The sequence below is a fragment of the Euleptes europaea genome, chromosome 2 (assembly GCF_029931775.1).
Source record: "Euleptes europaea isolate rEulEur1 chromosome 2, rEulEur1.hap1, whole genome shotgun sequence".
Lineage (NCBI taxonomy): Eukaryota > Metazoa > Chordata > Lepidosauria > Squamata > Sphaerodactylidae > Euleptes > Euleptes europaea.
This window is the reverse complement of record NC_079313.1, coordinates 9701302-9723784: the sequence shown is the minus strand read 5'-3', so window position 1 is coordinate 9723784 and position 22483 is coordinate 9701302. Positions and strand designations below refer to the sequence as shown.

The following is a 22483-nucleotide window of genomic DNA, read 5'->3' as shown; positions in this document are numbered from 1 at the left end:
GGTACTACGGCTCAGCTGGAATTCTACTGCTTTCCGTTTAGGAAGAGACGGCAGAAGGGTTTCTGTAGATTACGGTTGCCAAACCTGTTGAATTTCTGCCTGCTCCTGCAGCTTTTAAAGTCGCAATTCCCAAATGTGTTCTATATGTGTTCTTTCGTCCACTCCAGCACGATACTTCTGATGGGTTCGCCTTCCATGAGCATCAACAGCTTTTCACCAAGATATCTAAATGGATCCTTCACGCACTGGGGCATTCTATCTTTGATCCCATGCATAAGTATTCAACGTAAGGGAGGGCTGCTTGCTTTTGGGGCACGGAAACCACAGGCAAATCCACAAAAACGACCGTCACACGGCACACCATTTAAAAATCATACATATCTTTTTTAATGTTGTAAACAAGGACTTCCAATAGTACCTCCATTGTCCATTTCTGGGCTTTTCTTTAAACAAAAAAAAAGCTACCTTTAATTTAGAAAAATAGCCCCCTTACCCCCTACCAAATATGGTCCTGGCCTGCAGTAACTGGCTCACCTATATTTAGGGTTGCCAGGTTCCTCTTCACTACCGGCGGGAGGTTTTTGGGGGAGAGCCTGAGGAGGGCGAGGTTTGGAGAGGGACTTCAATGCCGTAGAGTCCAATGGCCAAAGTGGCCATTTTCTCCAGGGGAACTGATCTCTATCGGCTGGAGATCAGTTGTAATGGCAGGAGATCTCCAGCTAGTACCTGGAGGTTGGCAACCCTACCTATATTAAACAAGTAAAGCTCTTTGAACCCATTTCCTCCCCCCCCCAAACAGGAAGTTGTCGTGAGGATGCCCAGGTGCTTCTGAGTCACATTCCCGCTCCCAAGATGCCTTGCGTGGGCCCCGATTTTAAACTGACTTTCAACACCCAGTGCAGGTCCTCAAACAGAGAGCAAAGACTGCAGAAGAATCGTCTCACAATAGGGAGGTTTTGGGGGGCGGAGCCAGAGGAGGGCGGGGTTTGGGGAGGGACTTCGATGCCATAGAGTCCAATTGCCCAAGCACCCATTTTCTCCAGGAGAACTGATCTCTATCAGCTGGAGATCAGTCGTAATAGCAGGAGATCTCCAGCCATCACCTGGAGGTTGGCAACCCTATCCCACAAACCTCCTTCCGTTCCGAGACAGAGCCCCTCTTCAGTGGGGTGTACGTAGGGTTGCCAGCTCCGGGTTGGAAAATACCTGGAGATTTTGGGGGTGGAGCCTAAGGAGGGCAGGGTTTGGAGAGGGGAGGGGCTTTAAAGCCATAGAGTCCGAATGCCAAAGCACTCATTTTCTCCAGGGGAACTGATTTCTATCACCTGGAGATCAGTTGTAATAGCGGGAGATCTCCAGCCACCATCTGGAGGTTGGCAACCCTAGGCATACGACACACTTCGCTTCTCAAGGGGAGGCCGCCCACCATCTCACTGCTTCTTCTTGTCTTCGTCTCGGGAGGCTGCCGGACAGAAGAAGGCAGGACTGCGGAGGCAGCGGTAGGCGAGGAGGTGGGGCCCCATAGCATAGGCCACGTTGGAGATCATCACAGGCCACCAAGCATCTTCGGGGGTGCGGTAGGGGTAGGGGGTGTGGTGGTGGAGGGAAGACCCAACGTGCGAGAACTGTGCCTGTGAAATTGAATTGACAGGTAAAGACAAGGCAGCTATGGCCCCCAGCCGCCCACCCCCCCTTATTGGGAGGGGCGCCTCCGGTTAGCCTAGGGTTGCCCGCTTCGGGTTAGGAAATACCTGGAGGTTTTGGGGGCGGAGCCAGAGGAATGCAGGGTTTGGGGAGGGGAGGGACTTCAATGCCGTAGAGTCCAATGTCCAATGTGGCCATTTTCTCCAGGGGAACTGATCTCTATAGGCTGGAGATCAGTTGTCATAGTGGGAGATCTCCAACCACCACCTGGAGGTTGGCAACCCAAGGTTAGCCTTGCCTCTCTCCCTCTCTACCACGCTGTCCAAATAGTAAGCTTCAAGCAGCAACAGCTGCCTTCCTCATATCCTCTGCTCCAGCTACCAGCAATCATTATTTCAAGAATTAAAGGGAGACTCATCTCTTCCATACATTTGTATCCCGCCCTTCCTCCGAGGAAGTCCAAGCAGCATACTTGCTTCCTCCTTCCCTAGGTTACCCCTTCTCCCACAAGTTTGCCTTCCCTAGGTTATCTGCACAACAACCCTGTGAGGTAGGCTAGGCTGAAAGTGAATGAGAGGTCCCAGGCCAGCTGGCAAGTGTCAACTAGAGAATGGGTTTCAATTAGGCTTGCCAGGCCCCGCAGCTCCACCGGTGGGAGCTTCGCGGGGCCGTGGCGTTAGCGTGCGATGTGCGCATGTGCCTGGATTGGCACACCCGCGCGCGATGCGCCTATGGCACTTCCGGTTTAACCCGGAAGTGATGGGGATACTCTAGCGATCCCAGCCAAAACTCTATGGTTTCCATAGAGTTTTAGCTGAGGGTGCTAGAGCGTCCGCATCACTTTTGAGTTTACCCAAAAGTGACGTGTGCGCCGCGTCTGTGAGTGCGAGCCCACAGTGCCCGCTGGTCCTCAGCTGGCCGGCAGGCAGCCCGGTAGATGGGTGGTAGTTTACCCGCCACCACCGGGCAATTGGCAACCCTAGTTTCAATGCCAATCCCTAACAAGAACACCAGACTGGCTTTTGGTTTTAAACATTTTGGAAAACCTAAAAAATAATTCCCCATCCTCGATTCATACTTGCAGCTGATTTTTTTTTTTAAAAGACATTAAAACGCAAACACTTATAAAAAATGGCTGAGTTCCAATGAGGCAAGCTTGGTAGACGTCTTCTAAGAGGATGTCAACAAAAAGAAAATATCGTTCCCCCCCCCCTTTTAGAACGATTCAGGTTTTTCCTCACATGCAAACTGATGCAGATTTAAATTATGCAGATTTACTGGATAAATAACCAAACTCATAAAATTAACTGACCCAAACTGCAAATTATTTTCCAGATGAACCAAAGGATATTCGAGTTATGTTTTTCCATATACTAACGGTTGCTAGAACAAATCTTGGGAGATACTGGGAAAGCAATCGATTCCCTGATTTAAATAATTGGCTTGATAAGGTTAAAGAAACCTATGCTTTAATTAAGTTGACGTATTATAATAATGACAAAAATACGGAAGAAATGGACGCTCGCTAGAATTTAGCAATTTCAAAGATGGAAAAAACACCCCAATGTGTAAATCGCAGAGAGGTAGTGATGTAATAATCATACTGATTTTAGATAAATAGATAGACTATTGCTTGGTTCAATGTTACGGATATTTTCGTTGTATTAGCAGCACGGTTTTAGTTTCTTTTCAAGAATTTTGTATTATGAGTATTTTAGTAATGTTCTATTTCCATTTTCTGTTATTGTTATATTTTCATTTTCTTTTATTGTTATATTCTCATTTTCTCTTAATAAATTTTTTTTAAAAGTAACTGCAGTCAAAAGCTCTGCTCACGACCTGAGTTCGATCCCAGCGGAAGTTGGTTTCAGGTAGCTGGCTCAAGGTTGACTCAGCCTTCCATCCTTCCGAGGTCGGTAAAATGAGGACCCAGCTTGCTGGGGGTAAAGGGAAGATGACTGGGGAAGGCACTTGCAAACCACCCCGCAAACAAAGTCTGCCTTGGAAACGTCGGGATGTGACGTTACCCCATGGATCAGGAATGACCATGTGCTTGCACAGGGGACCTTTACCTTTTTAACAGACCAAAACTGCTTGAATACACGCAACAGCCGCAGTTAGGTTATGATTAAATTATAATACGTTGATTTATAGTAACGCCGCATGGAATACCACCCACCTAAACTCTGAGACGGTGCAAAATTTGGAAATAGAGAGGCATTTGGGAGGCCAAAGAGACCTGGAACCCACACCCTCTGCTCTCTGAAAATCCTTCCAGAAAGCACCTTTGCTCACAAAATGGTGAATGCATTCTGCACATGCCCAGAGGCACACTCTGCTACCTGAATTCCAGCCACACACTTTCCATGGCTGAAACTGCCGACCCAGGGCCCAAGCAGTCATCACCACGGGGGGCTTCTCCCCTTCACTAAAACTCCCTAAGGGGAAAATTTACACCGGGGCATGCTCTTCCTTTCTCCACAGATGCCCCCTGGACGCGGCAGCAGAGAGGGATTTCTGGCCACTCCCCATGGGCACCTCACAGTTTTTCACCCAAATGGTGTCCTTAGCGTGGCGGGCAGAAAACTGGCAGTGGAGATGCTGCTGGGAAACAAGCTCCCCCGCCCCCACATTCACACGAGGGAAAGAGCAGGGCCGACGGGGCTGGACAGGACCTCGACAATCATGACCATGTGCGTTGGAGGGAAGAGAGATTCTCCAATTACCTGCGCCACGGCACCGGCGAAAACCAAGGCCCAGTCCGGCATCCAGGTGCACCCAGGACGGAAGAGACCGTAGAAGCAGAGGCAGAAATACGGGAGGAGGTAAAAGAGGAAGACCAGCATCTAGAGAACGAGAGGGAGGGATTCGTGGGGAGAAGGGCTGCCTGAGAAAGTGACCTGGCAAGCAATCATATCATGTCATAGAGTTGGAAGGGGCCATACAGGCCATCTGGTTTAACCCCCTGCTCAATGCAGGATCAGCCTAGAGCATCCCTGACAAGTGTTTGTCCAGCCTCTGCTTAAAGACCGCCAGTGAGGGGGAGCTCACCACCTCCCCAGGTAGCCGATTCCACTGTCGATACCAATGCAGTGTACAGCGGGACTATGACATCAATGCAGCAGGGAAGTGGGGAGAGGGGGTGTTTGGGGGTCCCCAGTTTTTCCGGGGGCACAGGCAGGCCTGTCCTGTTCATCACAAAAGACGGGTCAGGGTTTTTTTTCTCTTCCAGACCTAAAGCATCAAGCTAATGGTATTGTGAAAGGGCCCCCAGCGGACACCTACGCCAGGCCAGGTAGGATGCTCTCTGCTCACCTGGACCTTGGGGTACGCCACGGGGTCCCGCAGGTATGGCTCTTGCTGGTACACGTAATTGAAGCAAGTGTCAGCAGAGCAATCCAAAACCACCTAAATAGCCAGAAATGCACAGGCACAAACACAGAAAGCAATGTGAAGTTATTGTTGTTTTGCTTCCCTGAACAACCAGCAGCCCTGCCCATCAGTTAAGGCCCAACTCTTCCAGAGGAAGGAAGTCAAAGAGAGCCAAGAGGGCCGGAAGGGTTTGAATTTGTCCCTCCCCCACATCCCAATCTTCTAAAGCCCAAACGGAAGGCCAAGCTGTTGCTTACCAGTCCTCGGAAAAGCGTGAATGCTGCGGCAAGGAGAAGGAATCCCACCAGTCCCAAGTCCAGCGGGCGCCGGAGCAGACTTTTGTTCTGCTCTTCAAAAACCTGCCCCCAAACAAAAAGAAAAGCAAAAAAGGAAGGTGCTGAATTTTAGAGCAGAAGGCTTGGGGTGGGGCAGCAGGTTTGGAAAGCAGGGCATGAGAAGTGTCGGGGTCTTGAATGGAGGTCTTCAGGAGAGGAAGACAGATGCTCCGTTCTCTCTGCATCACCATTAGGTGGAAGGGGAAGGGGTTTTCTGTTGCTCTCTAGCACCACCCCAGTCAATGGCCAGAGATGGTATTGCAGATATTTACACGGCAGCCATAAGATCAGTGTGTCAGTGGAAGGACCCTAGCTCAGGGGCAGGACACATGCTTTGCACATTGAAAGACACCATCTCCAGAGAAAACCATCCCTGGCTGGGAAAGGCTCTTCTCTGCCTGAAACTTGGAGCCCTGCTGACAGTGAGAATAGATTGATACCAGGCTGTATCAGGTCTGACTCGGTTTGACATACATCCTCCTGTTTGGTATCCAGGAGGCAATGTTAAGTACAACGTGATCCCAATTGGAGGATGTTCCCAGGGAAGCTAAACAGAACCTCCATGTGAAGGGGCAGTCGATCTCCAGAATCCTGAGAATCACCAACAGGCGAAGGGCAGTTGCTTTCATGCCGAAACCTCCTGTCCTGATTCAGCACTGCTCTTCTTAAGTACCTTATCCTCCATGAGAAGAGGCCATGTCTTGGGCTGGCTGAAGATTCTCCTCGCGGCCCAGATGGGGATGAGAAGATAAGGGAAGTTGAGGAGGAAGGCTGGCCGGATCTCAGACCCATATTTCCCTATGGAGAGAACACACAAACACACATCTCTTTCTCTCTCCCCCTCCACAACGTGCAGGTCCAAGAGAGAAGGGCGACTGTCTATTTTTCATTCTGTTTGCTTTCTTCTGCAGTCTGTAACACTGTCTTTTCCCTGAGTTGCTTATTACTAATCAGAGCTAGTTACTCGTCAGAATCAGGCCCTTTTCAGCAATGGAGGATCCCAGTTTGGTTTATGCTGTAAAAGAAAAAGAAAAAGAAAAAAAACTCCACAACCACCTCAGAAACACCTGGACTCGAAAAGTATGTTATTAAATATTTTACCAAGCAACGTTTCAAAAACACATAGTGAACTAAGTATATGATAATGGCTGCAGGAGTGGTATATGCAGCAAAATGGAAAGCAGAGAAATACCCAGATTTAGATGAATGGATTAACAAATTAACAGAATACGCAACTATGGCCAAGCTGATATCTTTTATACATAAAAGATATCTTTTATACATAAATCGCAGAATTTTGGAGAAAATGGAATGTGGTTTTTCTTATTTATTGTACAGCTAGAAATCTGGAACACAACGGAATCAAATTTAGATAAAATAAAACAGCTTTAGGTACCTGGGTGGCCCAGGCGAGCCTGATCTCGTCAGATCTCAGAAGCTAAGCAGGGTCAGCCCTGGTTAGTATTTGGATGGGAGACCACCAAAGAATACCAGGGTTGCTGTGCAGAGGAAGGCACTGGCAAACCACCTCTGTTAGTCTCTTGCCATGAAAACCCCAAAAGGGGTCGCCATAAGTCGGCTGCGACTTGAAGGCACTTTACACACACAGGTAGTAAGTAAGTAATAAGTGTGCTAACCGATATGAAACAGCAGGTTATAAACAAAGAGCGATGTAATTTAATGAGGTTGACAGTAGAATTGCAGTTTTGAATGGCATGCTTCACACATATTATTATATTGAGTTTATGTGTTTGCGATTGTTTGTGTTTGTTAAAATAAAATTGTGTTTTAAAAAAAGAAACACCTGGTTGAAAATTATGCACGTTTAACAAGGATAGTTCACAGTGAACTATCCTTGTTAAATGTGCACAATTTTCAACTAGGTGTGAATTCGCATACGGGAAACACAGGGCCAATCTACAAATTACATTTCACCCATGATAGCCATGGGACCTTCTCAGCCATACAGCAGGTGCAAGCTTCTTGTGGCAACTCAATGTAGACATGTCGCGGGGGCCCAGTTCTAGGCAGGAACATGACTAGGGTTAACAGCTCCAGGATGGGAAATACCTGGATTTTTTTGGGGTGAAGCCAGAGAATGGCGGAGTTTGGGGAGAGCAGGAACTTCAATAGGGTATAATGCCATAGAGTCCACCTTACAAAGTGGCCCTTTTCTCCAGGTGAACGGATCTCTGTCGTCTGGAAATCATTTGTAATAGCGGGAGATCTCCAGCTACCACTTAGAATCAAAGAATCATAGAGTTGACCACCAGGGTCATCTAGTCCAACTCCCTGCACAATGCAGAAAATCCACAACTACCTCTCCCCCACACCCCCAGTGACCCCTACTCCATGCCCAGAAGATGGCCAAGACGCCCTCCCTCTCATCCTCTGCCCAAAGTCATAGAATCAGTATTGCTGACAGATGGCCATCTAACCTCTTCTTAAAAACCTCCAGGGAAGGAGAGCTCACCACCTCTCGAGGAAGCCTGTTCCACTGAGGAACTGCTCTGTTAGAAAATTCTTCCTAATGTCTGGACGGAAACTCTTTTGATTTAATTTCAACCCGTTGGTTCTGGTCCGACCTTCTGGGGCAACAGAAAACAACTCGGCACCCCCTCCTCTATTTGACAGCCCTTCAAGTACTTGAACATGGTTATCATATCCCCTCTCGGTCTTCTCCTCTTCAGGCTCAACATCCCCAGCTCCTTCAACCTTTCCTCAAAGGACTTGGTCTCCAGACCCCTCACCATTTTTGTTGCCTTCCTCTGGAGGTTGGCAACCCTAACCATGACATGGTGTGAGAAGGGCCTTCACTGGTCCCTACCCCCCCACTGTTTTCATGACCCCAAATCGCTCCAGGAGATAATTATTTGTCCTGGTGGAACTCGCAGGGGAGCAGCCCATTGCATAGCTTCCCTGTGACAATCCTTGATACTCTGGGCCAGATTAGCATGCCAAACGAAACTGGGCCGCAAAATTCAGTCACCGCTGACTTTCAACCGTCATTGTTCCCTTCTCAAACGTTCTATCTGTCGTTAACATTTCAGAGTTCAGTTTTTCAAATCTGCTTTTTTCATCTTGTCGTGAGCTACCCTGTGTGTGTTGTGCACCAACGGGAAGGTGAGAGACCGAGGCTTTCTTTCAAACTTGAAACGGAAAGAAAGAGCCACGCATTTATTTCTTCGGCACATTCCTCCCGGTGTCTTTCTGCCGCAGTGCTCGACACAGAATGGTTGCAAAGTTCCTCACCGACAATGTTACCCAGCAGGAAAACCACAAGACTCATTGTGAGGGACCCGATCCAATAGAGGCCGAAATTCCGGTAACTCTTTCTGAAAAAGAATCACAGAATCTTCGTCAAGGATAAAAAAGAGAGAGAGAAAATTGGAACAGCAATATTAGATTATAAATTCAATGGACATATGATATAGTTTATATGGAATGGTAAATACAGATTATTAGCCAAGTGAAGATTAAGTGAATAGGTAGAAATGATTAATATTACTGGTATAGTTTAAGATTAAGCAGTATATTGAAAGACAGCTGAATAGGCCTTTGCTTTTCTCTTTTTTTCTTTCTTGTAAGTTTGAACTGATAAATTTAAAATGAACCCCCTGGAAGCTGGACTATACTGTATATATGGGAATGACTGAGTTTGTTATGTGTGTTTTTGTTTTTTCTGAAATTTCAATAAAAATTATATTTTTTTAAAAAAGAATCTTTCTCAAGGACATCGCCCACCCTGGGATGCTGGGATTTCTTTTTGTCGTGTATATATCGGGTTGGATTCGCTCTGCTCGAAGGAGCGCTTTCCACCAGCTTCAGGAACTTTTCCCTGATGTGATCTGGCCCCGTTACATAGAACTGTTCACCGTCAGCAAAAACATTTGCAATCCATATTACCGTACTCCGGTAAGAATTATTGTAATCTAGTTTAACAGGGGGGGCCAAGCTAGCCTGATCTCACCAGATCTCAGAAGCTATGCAGCTCAGCCCTGATTAATACCTGGATGAGAGACCACCAAGGAATACCAGGGTTGTGACGCAGAGGCAGGCAATGGCGAACCACCTCTGTTTGGCCTTTGCCTTGAAACCCTATGTCGGCGGTGACTTGATGGCGTTTTTCCCCACCACCAGTTTTACAGGATGCCAATTTTTTATCAAATTAACAGAAACAGAAGAAACAGTTCCTTTGTGTTATTCGGCCACTACTTTCTCTACTAACTTAACTTTGGAGCTGCTTTGCACATTTAGTATGTGAAGGTTTTTTAAACTGCACTGCACATGGAGGTTTTACTTAGCTAGCGTGGCTAACACCTGAAGAAATGTATCCTTCTGGAGTTTGACCAATCCGTTTTTTAAACCTAGCAGTCCTGGCCATCTCTTGTGGCAGGAAGTTCCACAAGCTAACTATATCTTTTCTGTCAAGCTCCACTTCCTGAACTGACTGCCAAGATCTTCTCCCATGGTCACACAACTCCAAACTCTCCCTGATTTGCTATAGCAGTAATCCAGCTGGTGCAACGCCCCAGCACTGTAGCTGTTCCAACTGCACCCCTTGAACTTCTGCCTGTCCCACACCATAACTGAACTGCTCACCATGACAGATCCCCAGCCCTTTACATCTCCCCCCTTTACCTTTGAGAAATGGCTGTAATCATCATGAGGTAGAGACCATAATGAACCACTCCGTCCCAGTAACAGATCATAATCCCATAGGCTGTGCGGAGGTACGGCTCACCCTGGCAAAAGAAGTGTCAGAGAGATGTGAGGGCCCAGCTCTGTCCCCGCTGCCCAAGAAACAAAACAGAACTGAGATCGTGTGGTTAGGCCGCATCCTCTCACAAGGTCATTTGTGCATGGGAGTTTCATCTGAGGTTCGTTGCCGGCTGGACCCACGCTTTCTGGTTAGGAATCTATGCACCAGCAGTCTCCAAATCAAGACCCCGCCCCTTGAAATGCTGCTTTGTAATTGGATTACTTGGAGTGCTTACAACAAGAGAAAATCCCCCCCAAAAAAACCCAGTTGCCACATTAAAAAAGCATTTTAAGAACAAAACAAAAACAAAAACGGAGCAATCTGAAAGGGGGGGGGGAAATCCAAGCCTCGGTTTTAAAAAGCCTTTCTTGTGCTCAGAAAATGCTCCGAGGAAGCAGGACGTATCTGACACCCTGCCTCTGGACATGCTGCTTTGTACTTGGCTGCGAGAGAAAGCAAGCTTGCGTGTCCCGCACTTTGCCTTCCGCATGGGGATTTCACCCGAGCTTTGCTCACGGGAGAGGGAAAAGTCGGGTTAACAGAGGAATGGGAAGACTCGGACATTGTGAGGACTGGGCGCGAGGTCATCTCTAATGGATGGAAAACTCAGGCATGACTCCAAGGAACAACCAACTCAGACCGGGGGAGAACATGAGTGAAAGTACCCATGCATAAACGACCCTATCACAAGAGAGTCTTTTGGTCCAAAGGGGGGTAAGGGGCAGCAGCCAAGGGACATGCGCTCTGCTTCTTCCACTGCCCCCCAAGCACACCTCCCTCTGGGAAACAGCCCATGTCTCCAGTCCACAGGGGGCCTTTTCCCAGACGGTGGCCCTGGACAGCTGCCCAACTGTGCCGACCTCTATTGCTGTTTGTTCTGAACCTCAGAGCCCAAGGATCGGGAGCTGAACTGTACAGCCAAGCCAGGGTAGGCGAATCGGGGGCCATACCCCAGACCGGCCTGGTACCTCGTTCATGTAGAACTCCATGAATCCGCCAATATAACCCTCTTCTTCCAAAGCGATTATGGTGTCGATCACAGACGTGAAGGAAAAGACCATGAACACTGGAAGAGAGAGATTAAGAAGAAGAAGAATTGGTTTTTATATGCCGACTCTCTCTATCACTTAATGAAGAATCAAACCGGTTTATAATCTCCTTCCATTCCTATCTCCGCCACAGGCACCCTGTGAAGTAGGTGGGGCTGAGAGCGTTCGGAGAGAACTGTGACTAGCCCAAGGTCACCTAGCTGGCTTCATGTGGAGGAGTGGGGAAACCAACCGGGTTCACCAGATTAGAGTCCCCCGCTCATGTGGAGGAGTGGGGAATCAAACTCGGTTCTCCAGACTAGAGTCCGCCACTCATGTGGAGGAGTGGGGAAACCAACCCGGTTCTCCAGATCAAAGTCTGCCGCTCATGTAGAGGAGAGGGGAATCAAACCCAGTTCCCCAGATTAGAGCCTGCCACTCATGTGGAGGAGTGGGGAATTAAACCTGGTTCTCCAGATCAGAGTCCGGCGCTCATGTGGAGGAGTGGGGAAACCAACCCGGTTCTTCAGATCAGTCTGCCACTCATGTAGAGGAAAGGGGAATCGAACCCGGTTCTCCAGATTAGAGTCCACTGCTCCAAACCACCGCTCTTAACCACTACACCACGCTGGGGGCCGGATGTATATTAGAGCACATGAATCACAGAAGTTTGCACCGGATCCCCCACATAAGGACTTCTCTACCTTGTTGGTATACATTCCGGAGGGGATTTGGGTGGCCAGGGCGGGAAACTGGATGGGGTGCTAGATGGACGTTTGGCCTGATCCAGCAGAAGGAAGAGGGGAGCCAACGTACCGTAGAAGAGAGGATCCTCGGACTGACTGGGGAGGTAGACCACAGCAAACAAGCCTAGAAGGACCAAGGCACCCACCAACGCGACGGCCCAGGAGCTGGAGAGGAGGAGGAAGAGGAAGAGGCACCAGATTGAGGCCTTCCAATATTGAGATCAAACAATTATAGCCCCAAGGCAGGGGTCCTTAATACGGGGCCCGCTGGCACCTCTTTTTGGCACCCACCAAGTGTTTTTAGGGAGTGGGCAGGGCCAGGCAGGGGCTTTTACCCAGCAAGGAATCTGATTGACGGTTAGAAATTTGATTGGCGGCGCAGATGTTTAACAGCGTTGCTTGGGCAGCAGCTGCCGCCGCAGCACAAGGATCTGCCCTGCGCCCCTGAAGTTAAGCTGCGGCAATAATTTTGTGGCTGGCTCCGCCATCTTGGGACAGCCCTCTTGCATAGGGTTGCCAACCTCAAGGTACTAGCTGGAGATCTCCCGCTATTTCCCAACCCAGAGCTGGCAACCCTCCTTACACCCCACTGAAGAGGGGCTCTGTCTCGGAGGGGGAGGAGGCTTGTGGGATAGGGCTGCCAACCTCCAGGTACTAGCTGGAGACCTCCTGCTATTACAACTGATCTCCAGGCGACGGAGATCGGTTCCCTTGGAGAAAAATGTTCACTTTGGCAATTGGACTCTATGGCATTGAAGTCCCTTTTCCATCCCAAACCCCGCCCTCCTCAGGCTATGCCCCCAAAACCTCCTGCCGGTGGCGAAGAGGGACCTGGCAACCCTATACGCCATGCTGGCTGTCAAGCTAGGCCCAAACCTCTATCTGCGGCCTTCCAGCAGGAAGAGCAATGCTTCGGGGCCAAGGGGCCAGTGGTGATGGAGGACCAGGTGGAGGGATCTGCTCTGACCCTCAGTCTCCCCATGGCAGCTGCTGGGTGGAGGAGCAAGAAGAGGCCCACACCCCTGTCCTTAATTTGGGACCCCGAAACCCCTTCTTTATAGGGAAGGTCCCCCCTCTCCAGTGGCATCCTTGACTCGATGGGTTATTGCCCCCTGGCCAAAGAAGAGGCCATCAATTGTGATGACATCTGACCCCTCGGTTTCCCGAACGGTCAACCCCAGGCAACGTGTAGGACATTGAGGCAGGCAGGCGAAGCTTCCCGAGTCATAGAATCATAGAGTTGGAAGGAACCACCAGGGTCATCTAGTCCGACCCCCTGCACGATGCAGGGAATTCACAACTACCTCCCCCCCACACACACACACAGTGATCCCTACTCCATGCCCAGAAGATGGCCAAGATGCCCTCCCTCTCATGATCTGCCTAAGATCATAGAATCAGCATTGCTGACAGATGGCCATCCAACCTCTTCTTAAAAACTTCCAGGGAAGGAGAGCCCACCACCTCCTGAGGAAGCCTGTTCCACTGAGGAACCGCTTTAACTGTTATAAACTTCTTCCTAATGTAGATGGAAACTCTTTTGATTTAATTTCAACCCGTTGGTTCTGGTCTGACCTTCTGGGGCAACAGAAAACAACTCAGCACCCTCCTCTATAGGACAGCCCTTCAAGTACTTGAAGATGGTTATCCTATCTCCTCTCAGTCTTCTCCTCTTCAGGCTCAACATCCCCAGCTCCTTCAACCTTTCCTCATAGGACTTGGTCTCCAGACCCCTCACCATCTTTGTTGCACACCTCTGGACCCGTTCCAGCTTTTCTACGCACTTCTTAAATTGCGGTGCCCAAAACCAAACACAGTACTCTAGGCGAGGTCTAACTAGGTGAGTCAGAAGTTTTAAAAGACTTTTGAAGCGCAGATAAGAGTTTGGTGCATTCCCTTCCCCGCAAAACGCTGAACGACCTGAGCAGGCCTGCAGAAACCGTTCACGCCTGCAAAGGCATCGATGCCCAACCGAGGGCCCTGGCCTGCGCTTTGCGCCATCTGGACGGGGATGCCGCTCGGCCGGGGAAGCTGGCAAGGTTGCTGCAGCTGCAAGATTTGCCCGCTGCCAGCTCCTGCCGCTGTTCGACTGCAATGCAGACCCCGGCTGCAAAGGACGCTTGCAGCAACCCTGAGCGATACCCTTTCCTCAGGAAGTGAAGGACCTTCTAGGATCTGCAGAGCCGCACCGGCTGCCTGGCTCCGTCGCGGTTGGCGGAGAGAGCCAGCGCAGGAAACCTTTCCTCTGGAGCGGGAGGGGGACTTCCCCTCCTATCTCTGCTGACAGATTCAGACCTGCTTTTAATAGAATCGGGAGCCATTTAATTGGGCTGACCTGGGCAAGTTATTCATGCTCTGTACCAGTGGGACGTGTTCTCCCCCACCACCAAAAGACAGTGCCGGGCATCGGAAAGCCTATTGATGATGATATATTGCCCCAGCGATCTGCTTTCATTGTGTTTCCTTATTCCTTAAGAACCAGTGGAAGGAAGGCAGGAAGGCAGGCAGGCAGGCAGGCAGGCAGGCAGGCAGGCAGGCAGGCAGGCAGACAGAAAGGAAGGAAGGAAGGAAGGAAGGAAGGGAAAGAAAGAAAGAAAGAAAGAAAGAAAGAAAGAAAGAAAGAAAGAAAGAAAGAAAGAAAGAAAGAAAGAAAGAAAGAAAGAAAGAAAGAAAGAAAGAAAGAAAGAAAGAAAGAAAGTATTTATGTAGTCTGGATCTCAGTTGTAATTCCAGGAGATCTCCAGACATGGAGTTGGGCAACCTTAGCCTCAGAAGGCTATGAGGAAAGGTTGAAGGAGTTGGGTATGTTTAGCCTGAAGACTCAAAGGTGATATGATAACCACCTTCAAGTACTTGAAGGGCTGACATATAGAGAGGAGGGTGCCGAGTTGTTTTCTTTTGCCCCTGAAGGTCGGACCAGAACCAATGGGTTGAAATTAAATCAAAAGAGTTTCCATCTAGACATTAGGAAGAACTTTCTAAGAGTTAGAGCGGTTCCTCAGTGGAACAGGCTTCCTCAGGAGGTGGTGGGCTCTCCTTCCCTGGAGGTTTTTAAGCAGAGGCTAGATGGCCATCTGTCAGCAATGCTGATTCTATGACCTTAGGTGGATCATGAGAGGGAGGGCACCTTGGCCATCTTCTGGGCATGAAGTAGGGGGTCACTGGGGGTGTGGGGGGGAGGTAGTTGTGAATTTCCTGCATTGTGCAGGGGGTTGGACTAGATGACCCTGGTGGTCCCTTCCAAATCTATGATTTTGTGATTGTAAGGGCTTGCAGGAATCTCCCTCCCTTCATTTTATTTTGGGAGGCAAGTGAGGTGGGTGGACCCAAGATCACAGAGTAAGTTTTGCGGCCAAGTGGGGATTAGAAGCCAGGCCTCCTAGATCCTACACTGATATTCTAACCACACCCCCACATCACACCATTATGGCAATCAATAAATACAATGCCCATCTAGCTCCATAACAGCCACTCCCTGGGTTTGCCCCCTAGTATATGGAACTCTGAGGTATAGTGCCTTGGATGTTGGAGGTTTCACACAGCTATCCCAACCAATATCCGCCTGCAGAGCTATCCTTCCTCTAATCAGGGTTTTGTGCTAGCTTTGTGCTATCTGTTGCTTTCAACACTGAAGGGATCAAAGATCGATTTCCTTGCACGTTGGCACTTGCCGGCCGGAGGGCATTGCATGATCCAGGCAAGAGCAAGGAAGGAAGGAAGGAAGGAAGGAAGGAAGGAAGGAAGGAAGGAAGGAAGGAAGGAAGATAAAATAACATGAGGGAAGGAAGGAAGGAAGGAAGGAAGGAAGGAAGGAAGGAAGGAAGGAAGGAAGGAAGGAAGGAAGGAAGGAAAGAAGGAAGGAGCCCAATCTGGAGCCTGGGCAACAAGGCCACAGAGCGCCTTCCTCACAGGGCCAGTTCCAGGAGTGGGGTCCCTCCCTCCCAGACACAGCCATGACACAGAGAGGATGGGCAAGCACCAAACATCCAGCCTGGGGGACTGAAGGAGAGGAAGAGGAAGAAGAAAAAGATGAAGAGTGTTTTTATATGCCGACTTTCGCTACCACTTAAGGAAGAATCAAACCAGCTTACAATCGCCTTCCCCTCCCCACAACAGATGCCCTGTGAGGTAGGTGGGGCGGAGAGAGTGTGACTAGCCCAGGGTCACCCAGCTGGCTTCATGTGTAGGAGTGGAGAAACCAACCTGGTTCACCAGATTAGAGCCTGCCGCTCATGTGGAGGAGTGGGGAAGAAGAGTTGGTTTTTATATGCCAACTTTCTCTACCACTTAAGGAAGAATCAAACCAGCTTACAATCACCTTCTCTCCCCTCCACTGTGAGGTAGGTGGGGCTGAGAGAATGTGACTAGCCCAAGGTCACCCAGCTGGCTTCATGTAGAGGAGTGGGGAATCGACCCCGGTTCTCCAGATTAGAGCCCACTGCTCCAAACCACCACTCTTAACCACGACACCACGCTGGCCACTACACCTGGCAGGAAGAGGAAGATGGTGTGCGAGTCAAGGGAGGGAGAAGAGGTAGGCAAACCTAATCCCACCACTACCACCACGTGGAGAGAGAAAACAGGTTGCCCTCACGGGTACTGCCTATCAGGGCCACAAGGCCATCAGCCGCCAACACGGGCTCTGCTTCCTCACAAGGAGGAGCATCAAAGCAACAAAGCATCCTTCCCCACTTTACATCACCCAGACCCACCCCAGACGGAGATCAGTCGCATGGCTTGTCTGGCTCAATGGGTTCTTTCCTTTCCTTTCCTTTATCCCTTAGAAGCTCCTTGATCCATTGATCTTGAGCAGCGTAAATCTAATGTTTGAGGGATATAAGGGCAGAAACAAATCTTGCCACTGACAATGTAGCCTTGGGATCCCTGTCACTTAGTAAAAAAAGGCATTATGTCAGAGACGGAGTCATTAGATTTATATGTTAAAAGGGGAGAGATATAAATGTGATCGGAGTTCCTCATAAAAGCGGCATTTCAAGAGGGCATGAGCTAATGAATCAATAGAGCCAGAGGAGCAAGGACAGGTCCTGTCTGGGTATGGTATATTCAAAACCCTGCCCTGCATAACCATAGAGGGGTTAGCGTTCAGTCTAGCTAAACAGAAGGCTCTAGAAGGACAAGGAGTTGTCAAATAGTAAGTATAAGCAGGCAAACCGCGTGGTGGTATCCCGAAAAACTGAGATGAACAAACGCGGCGAGCACGAAAAGTAGTGCTGTTATAATCAAGCTCTTTCATGCATTTTTAATTTTGGTGAAAGCTTCAGTTTCCCCAAGATCTAATAACATATCCTGCGAGAAGCCCAACAATGACAATTTATCATCTAAGATTTTTCCCCATGAGGATTTAAAAGGGTCGTGCTTCAGAGAAGCTAGGAGCCCCTCAGTGCTAAAGCGCAGCTTGTAGCTTAAAGGCGGCCAACCATGCCCTGGCTTCGAGCAAGCATTTGGCCAAACTCGGAGCGAAGGGTAACGCCAGCAACACATCGAGGGGCATTTAAGAAGCTCAATGGGTTCTGGAACGGTGTACCCTATCCCCTCCCCCCATCTTCCATGGTCGCTGCTTTCTCAACACACCGACACTAAGGTGCATTTTAACATCTATAAACTATGCCAGGAAGATATACATATATTAAATAAGAACCGCTATTTTGTAAGGTCCTTAAGCTTTTACCTAATTCATTCAACATTCCTGTTATGACTGATATTCTAGAGCTGGGGTGTCAAACATACTGCCCACTGCAAACTGCAAATCACTCTCTCTGTCTGAAACACCTTCCCACTTGACTCCAGCCTTGCTCTGGCAAAAACGTTCCGCTCTATCCATCGTGCTCAATGAAGAGTGCTGCGTGAACCCTAAAGCTCGCACTCCCATGGGTCGGCAGAAAACTACCCCCATTATGATAGGAAACAGATTCTTGCATCCTGTCTTCCATGGCCCAGCAGAGACGACTGCCCAGATCGGACGACACTATGTAAGGTATGGTGAAGAGAGCTGTATAGCTCAGAGGGCTTACTGTGTTTACACCACAATAATTTTGCCCCCCAAAGAAATTTGTTTGCTGTACAGGGTGATTCCTGGAGCGTTATTAAATTGCTTTTTAGAACCAGGGAGGGCAAGAATATGCACAAATGCTCTTCTAAAGTACTGGGGGCCTTAAAATAATGTATAATCTATTTTGAAACTCACTCAGTACTCCTTTGAGCAGCCAGGAATGGTGGGCAAAAAGCCAAAGGTTGCATAAATTGGCATTTCATCTGGAAATCCATTTTTGGCTGTGAGCGATAATAATTCTAACCCCCCCCCCCAAATTCTCCTGTCAAGAGGATAAAGGGCCAGGCATGGCTTGGATGAGCGAGGTCTACCTTTTAAGGGAAGCTAAGCATCTGAAGAGCAGGCATGCAGTCTGTGCATGCTCTGAGCCCCTCTTGATTTGGAATCTTCTGCCTGGCCTTGCAGGTTAAAGTCTGGGCCCCTAGCAGCGGATTAGGGCCACCATAATTGATTGCTATTGTGCCCCCCCATATGCAAGGGGCTATAAAATGCAACAAACAAAAATAACGTCATATCATTAAGGCTTAGCACTTATATAGGGCCTTAATGTTCAAATGTACATGACAGGTCAATCCATAGGTACGAGTCACAAAGGCTAAAATGAAACCTCCCCCTTCAGAGGCAGTCTACCACTGAACAGCAGGTACTGGCAGCAAAGAAAACGCAAGGCCCCCAACACTAGTCAGGAAACTGGATGCTGGACTGCATTGAGCTTGTTGTGATTCAGCAAATGAAAGACTGAATTTCTTATCCCGAAGCAATTCTTACAACAACCCTGTGAGGGAGGCTACCAGGATACCCATACTGCAGATGAGTCGGGGTGGGCTGGAGACTTGCTTAAGGCCAACTAATCATTTCGGGGCAGAACCAAGATTCAAACTGGAGACTTTGTGATTCACCGTTTAGACGTTCAGCCACTCAGCTGCTCCAGGTCTCCACAAAACCTGCCCCAAGGAACATACAATCTCATCTGACACCAAAAGGGGCAACATAAACCCATTTCACAAGTTACAGTGAAGAAGAGTTGGTTTTATACCCCGATTTTCTCTACCTTTAAGGAGTCTCAAACCGGCTTACAATCTCCTTCCCTTCCTCTCCCCACAACAGACACCTTGAGAGGAAGGTGGGGCTGAGAGAGTTCAGAGAGAACTGTGACTAGACTTATCTGGCCCGTAAGCCAGGCAAGGCAGCCCCCACAACTCTCCATCTGGCCCGGCGAGGCATGGCCTGGCCCCTCCAAGTGGCCTTTTCATCAGATCCGGCCCTCTTAACAATCCATGCACAGTGTACACTTGACTGTTCTTTGTACATGTGACAAGCAATTCTCACGTTACGTTCAGCGCACATGCTGCGGGCCGAAGGTGTGACTGAAACCCCACATTTTAAAAAAGAAACTGGCCCTTGGTTTAATTTATCAAGTGAACATGCAGAGGGCTTGTGCTTACAACCAGGTGTATATGTGGGCTGTACATGCGTTCACTGTGAACAGGGCTATCGAGAAAAGGGAAAGATTGTGCTTTCAGCTGTTAACTAGTCAGGCCTCTTACGCCCTTTGCAGAAAGCAGCCAGGGAAGTTTGTCAAGACCCAGAGAGTTTTTCAAGACCCTCAAACAGCTCAGTTAAATTGTGGAACTCCCTGCCCCAGGATGCGGTGATTGGCTGCCAACTTGGGCTTGAAGAGGGGAGTGGACATGTTCGTGGAGGAGAGGGCTATTCATGGCTATTAGTCAAAATGGATACTAGTCGTGATGCATACCTATCCTCTCCAGTATCTGAGGAGCAGTCCTATTCTGTTAGGTGCTGTGGAACGCAGGCAAGATAATGCTGCTGCAGTCGTCTTGCTTGTGGGCTTCCAAGAAGCACCTGGTTGGCCGCTGTGTGAACAGACTGCTGGACTTGATGGGCCTTGGTCTGATCCAGCATGGCCTTTCTTATGTTCTTATGAACATCAGAAGAGCCCTGCTGGATCAGACCAGTGGTCCTTCTATTCCAGCATCCTGTCTCCCACGGCAGCCAAACAGTTACTATGGAGCTGTTTGAACCCGAGGTTGTCCTGGATCCATCTAGATTCCTTGGGGTTGCAAGGTCCACCCTGGCCACTGGTGCGGGATGGGGAGGGGCAGGATTGCCAGATCCAGGTTGGGAAACCCCTGGAGATTTGGGGCGGGAATCTCAGAGGGGTACAACGCCATAGAGTCCACCCTCCAAAGCATCCATTTTTTCTAGGGGAATTGATCTCTGTAGTCTGGAGATGAGCTGAGTTGTTTTCTGTTGCCCCAGAAGGTCGGACCAGAACCAACGGGCTGAAATTAAATCAAAAGAGTTTCCGGCTAGACATGAGGAAGAACTTTCTAACAGTTCGAGCGGTTCCTCAGTGGAACAGGCTTCCTCGGGAGGTGGTGAGCTCTCCTTCCCTGGAGGTTTTTAAGAAGAGGCTAGATGGCCATCTTCTGGGCATGGAGTAGGGGTCACTGGGGGTGTGGGGAGGGAGGTAGTTTGGAATTTCCTGCATTGTGCAGGGGGTCAGATAGATGACCCTGGTGGTCTCTTCCATGATTCTATGTAATTTTGGGGGATCCCCGGGTTCCACCTGGAGGCTGCTGGCATCCCTAGGAAACTCTGATAGGCAATAGGTTAAGGACGGATGGAAGAACGTTATTCATACAGTGCCTAATTAACTTGGGTAACTCACTACCATGGGATCCTGCTGAGGACAGAACTCGGGATCTTCTGGGCGGAAAACAGGTGCTCACCCAAGGGCAGCCTTAGTGATTCTGGGGCTCTGGGCCAAAGTCCAAAGGGGCCCCAGAAACACCTCCAGCCTCCTCGTCAGGTCCAAACAAGGAGCAGCCTGTGTGTGTGTGTGTGTGTGGAAGCGGGGCAACATCTTAGAATCATAGAATCATAGAGTTGGAAGGGACCACCAGGGTCATCTAGTCCGACCCCCTGCACAATGCAGGAAATTCACCACTACCTCCCACCCCCCAGTGACCTCCTACTTCATGCCCAGAAGATGCCCAAGATGCCCTCCCTCTCGTCATCTGCCTAAGGTCATAGAATCAGCATGGCTGACAGATGGCCATCTAGCCTCTGCTTAAAAACCTCCAGGGAAGGAGAGCTCACCACCTCCCGGGGGAAGCCTGTTCCACCGAGGAATCGCTCTAACTGTCGGAAAGTTCTTCCTGATGTCTAGGCGGAAACTCTTTTGATTTAATTTCAACCCGTTGGTTCTGGTCCGACCTTCTGCTCTTCTTTCCCCCCCTTGGGCGCCCGGTGAGGAATCGGCCGTTGGCCCCCTCGCCAAGTGCAGGCCCAGCTATAATCGCCAGCTCTGGGTTGGGAAATCCCTGGATATTTATGGGGGTGAAACTTGAGGAGGGTGAAGTATAATGCCCCTTTTCACCTTCCAAAGCAGCCATTTTCTCCAGGGGAACTGATCTAGGGTTACCAGCCCCACCCCAGCCAGTGCATGTGTATGTATGTATATACACACACATAATTTTCTATCTATCTATCTATCTATCTATCTATCTATCTATCTATCTATCTGTCTGTCTGTCTGTCTGTCTGTCTGTCTGTCTATGTGTGGGGGGATATATATGTGTGTGTGTGTGTGTGTGGTTCCCAAAGTGGGCAATACCAACCCCTGGGGGGCAGTGGGATTACCTAGGGGGGCACTAAGAGGCAGCAGGGGGGTGCTAGAGGTGGGCCTCTTCAACTGTGTTATTAGATAGGGTAGGGGGCGCTGGGGTTGAGTTTGTGTAACCAAGGGGGTGGTGGCCCGAAAAGTTTGATATATATTGATATATATACACATATGTGTGAAAAGTGCTGTTAAGTCGCAGCCGACTTATGGTGACCCGTTTATTTGGGGGGGGGGGGTTTCATGCCAAGAGAATATACACATATACGTGTGTGTGTGTGTGTGTATGTGTATATGTGTGTGTATGTGTGTGTGTGTATATATATATATATATGTGTGTGTGTGTGTGTGTGTGTATGTGACTATATAGGGGTCACTGGGGGTGTGGGGGGAAGTAGTTGTGAATGTCCTGCATTGTGCAGGGGGTTGGACTAGATGACCCTGGTGCTCCCTTCCCACTGTGTGATTCTACACGCACGCACACACACACGGGGTGGCCGGAGGGAAAAGGGGAAGAACGAGGCGCTTCCGAGCAGACACGCGTCTGCCCGCGTTCACAGGACACTTACTGTTCCAGCGCAGCCAGGCTGTTCAGCGCGTAGGAGATCGGGAGGGCGAAGAGCGAGAGGGCCACGGCGGGCCAGGCCGAGGGGGGCCGCATGGTGGGTGGGTGGGAGGGAGGTCAGGGCAACCCTCCGGCCCCTTCGGCTCCCTCCAAGCTCGCCAAAGAAAGAAAGAAGGAAAGAAAGGAAGGAAGAGCCAGCTGGCGATGCAAAGGTCGCTGCTGGAGGCAGGGCTGCCCTTGCACAATCCGGCCTGGGAAAAACAGGAAAGTGGCACACCCCTTAAAAGGGCGACGTGCCTTCCCGGCCAGCCTCCAGCG

At 49.5% G+C, this 22483-nt stretch overlaps 1 protein-coding gene across 1 annotated transcript; it reads right to left on the bottom strand.

Moving 5' to 3' along the window:
- Window positions 1–1430: 1430 nt before the first annotated feature.
- On the bottom strand, window positions 1431–22261 carry TM6SF2 (transmembrane 6 superfamily member 2). The gene is made up of 10 exons (XM_056867744.1): window positions 22170–22261; window positions 11958–12052; window positions 11082–11179; window positions 9993–10096; window positions 8604–8686; window positions 6025–6149; window positions 5274–5375; window positions 4960–5052; window positions 4371–4490; window positions 1431–1631 (listed from the first exon to the last, which is right to left on the bottom strand). The coding sequence occupies exons 1-10, from the start codon at window positions 22259–22261 to the stop codon at window positions 1431–1433; spliced, it is 1113 nt and encodes a 370-aa protein (XP_056723722.1).
- Between the last annotated feature and the right edge of the window lie 222 nt (window positions 22262–22483).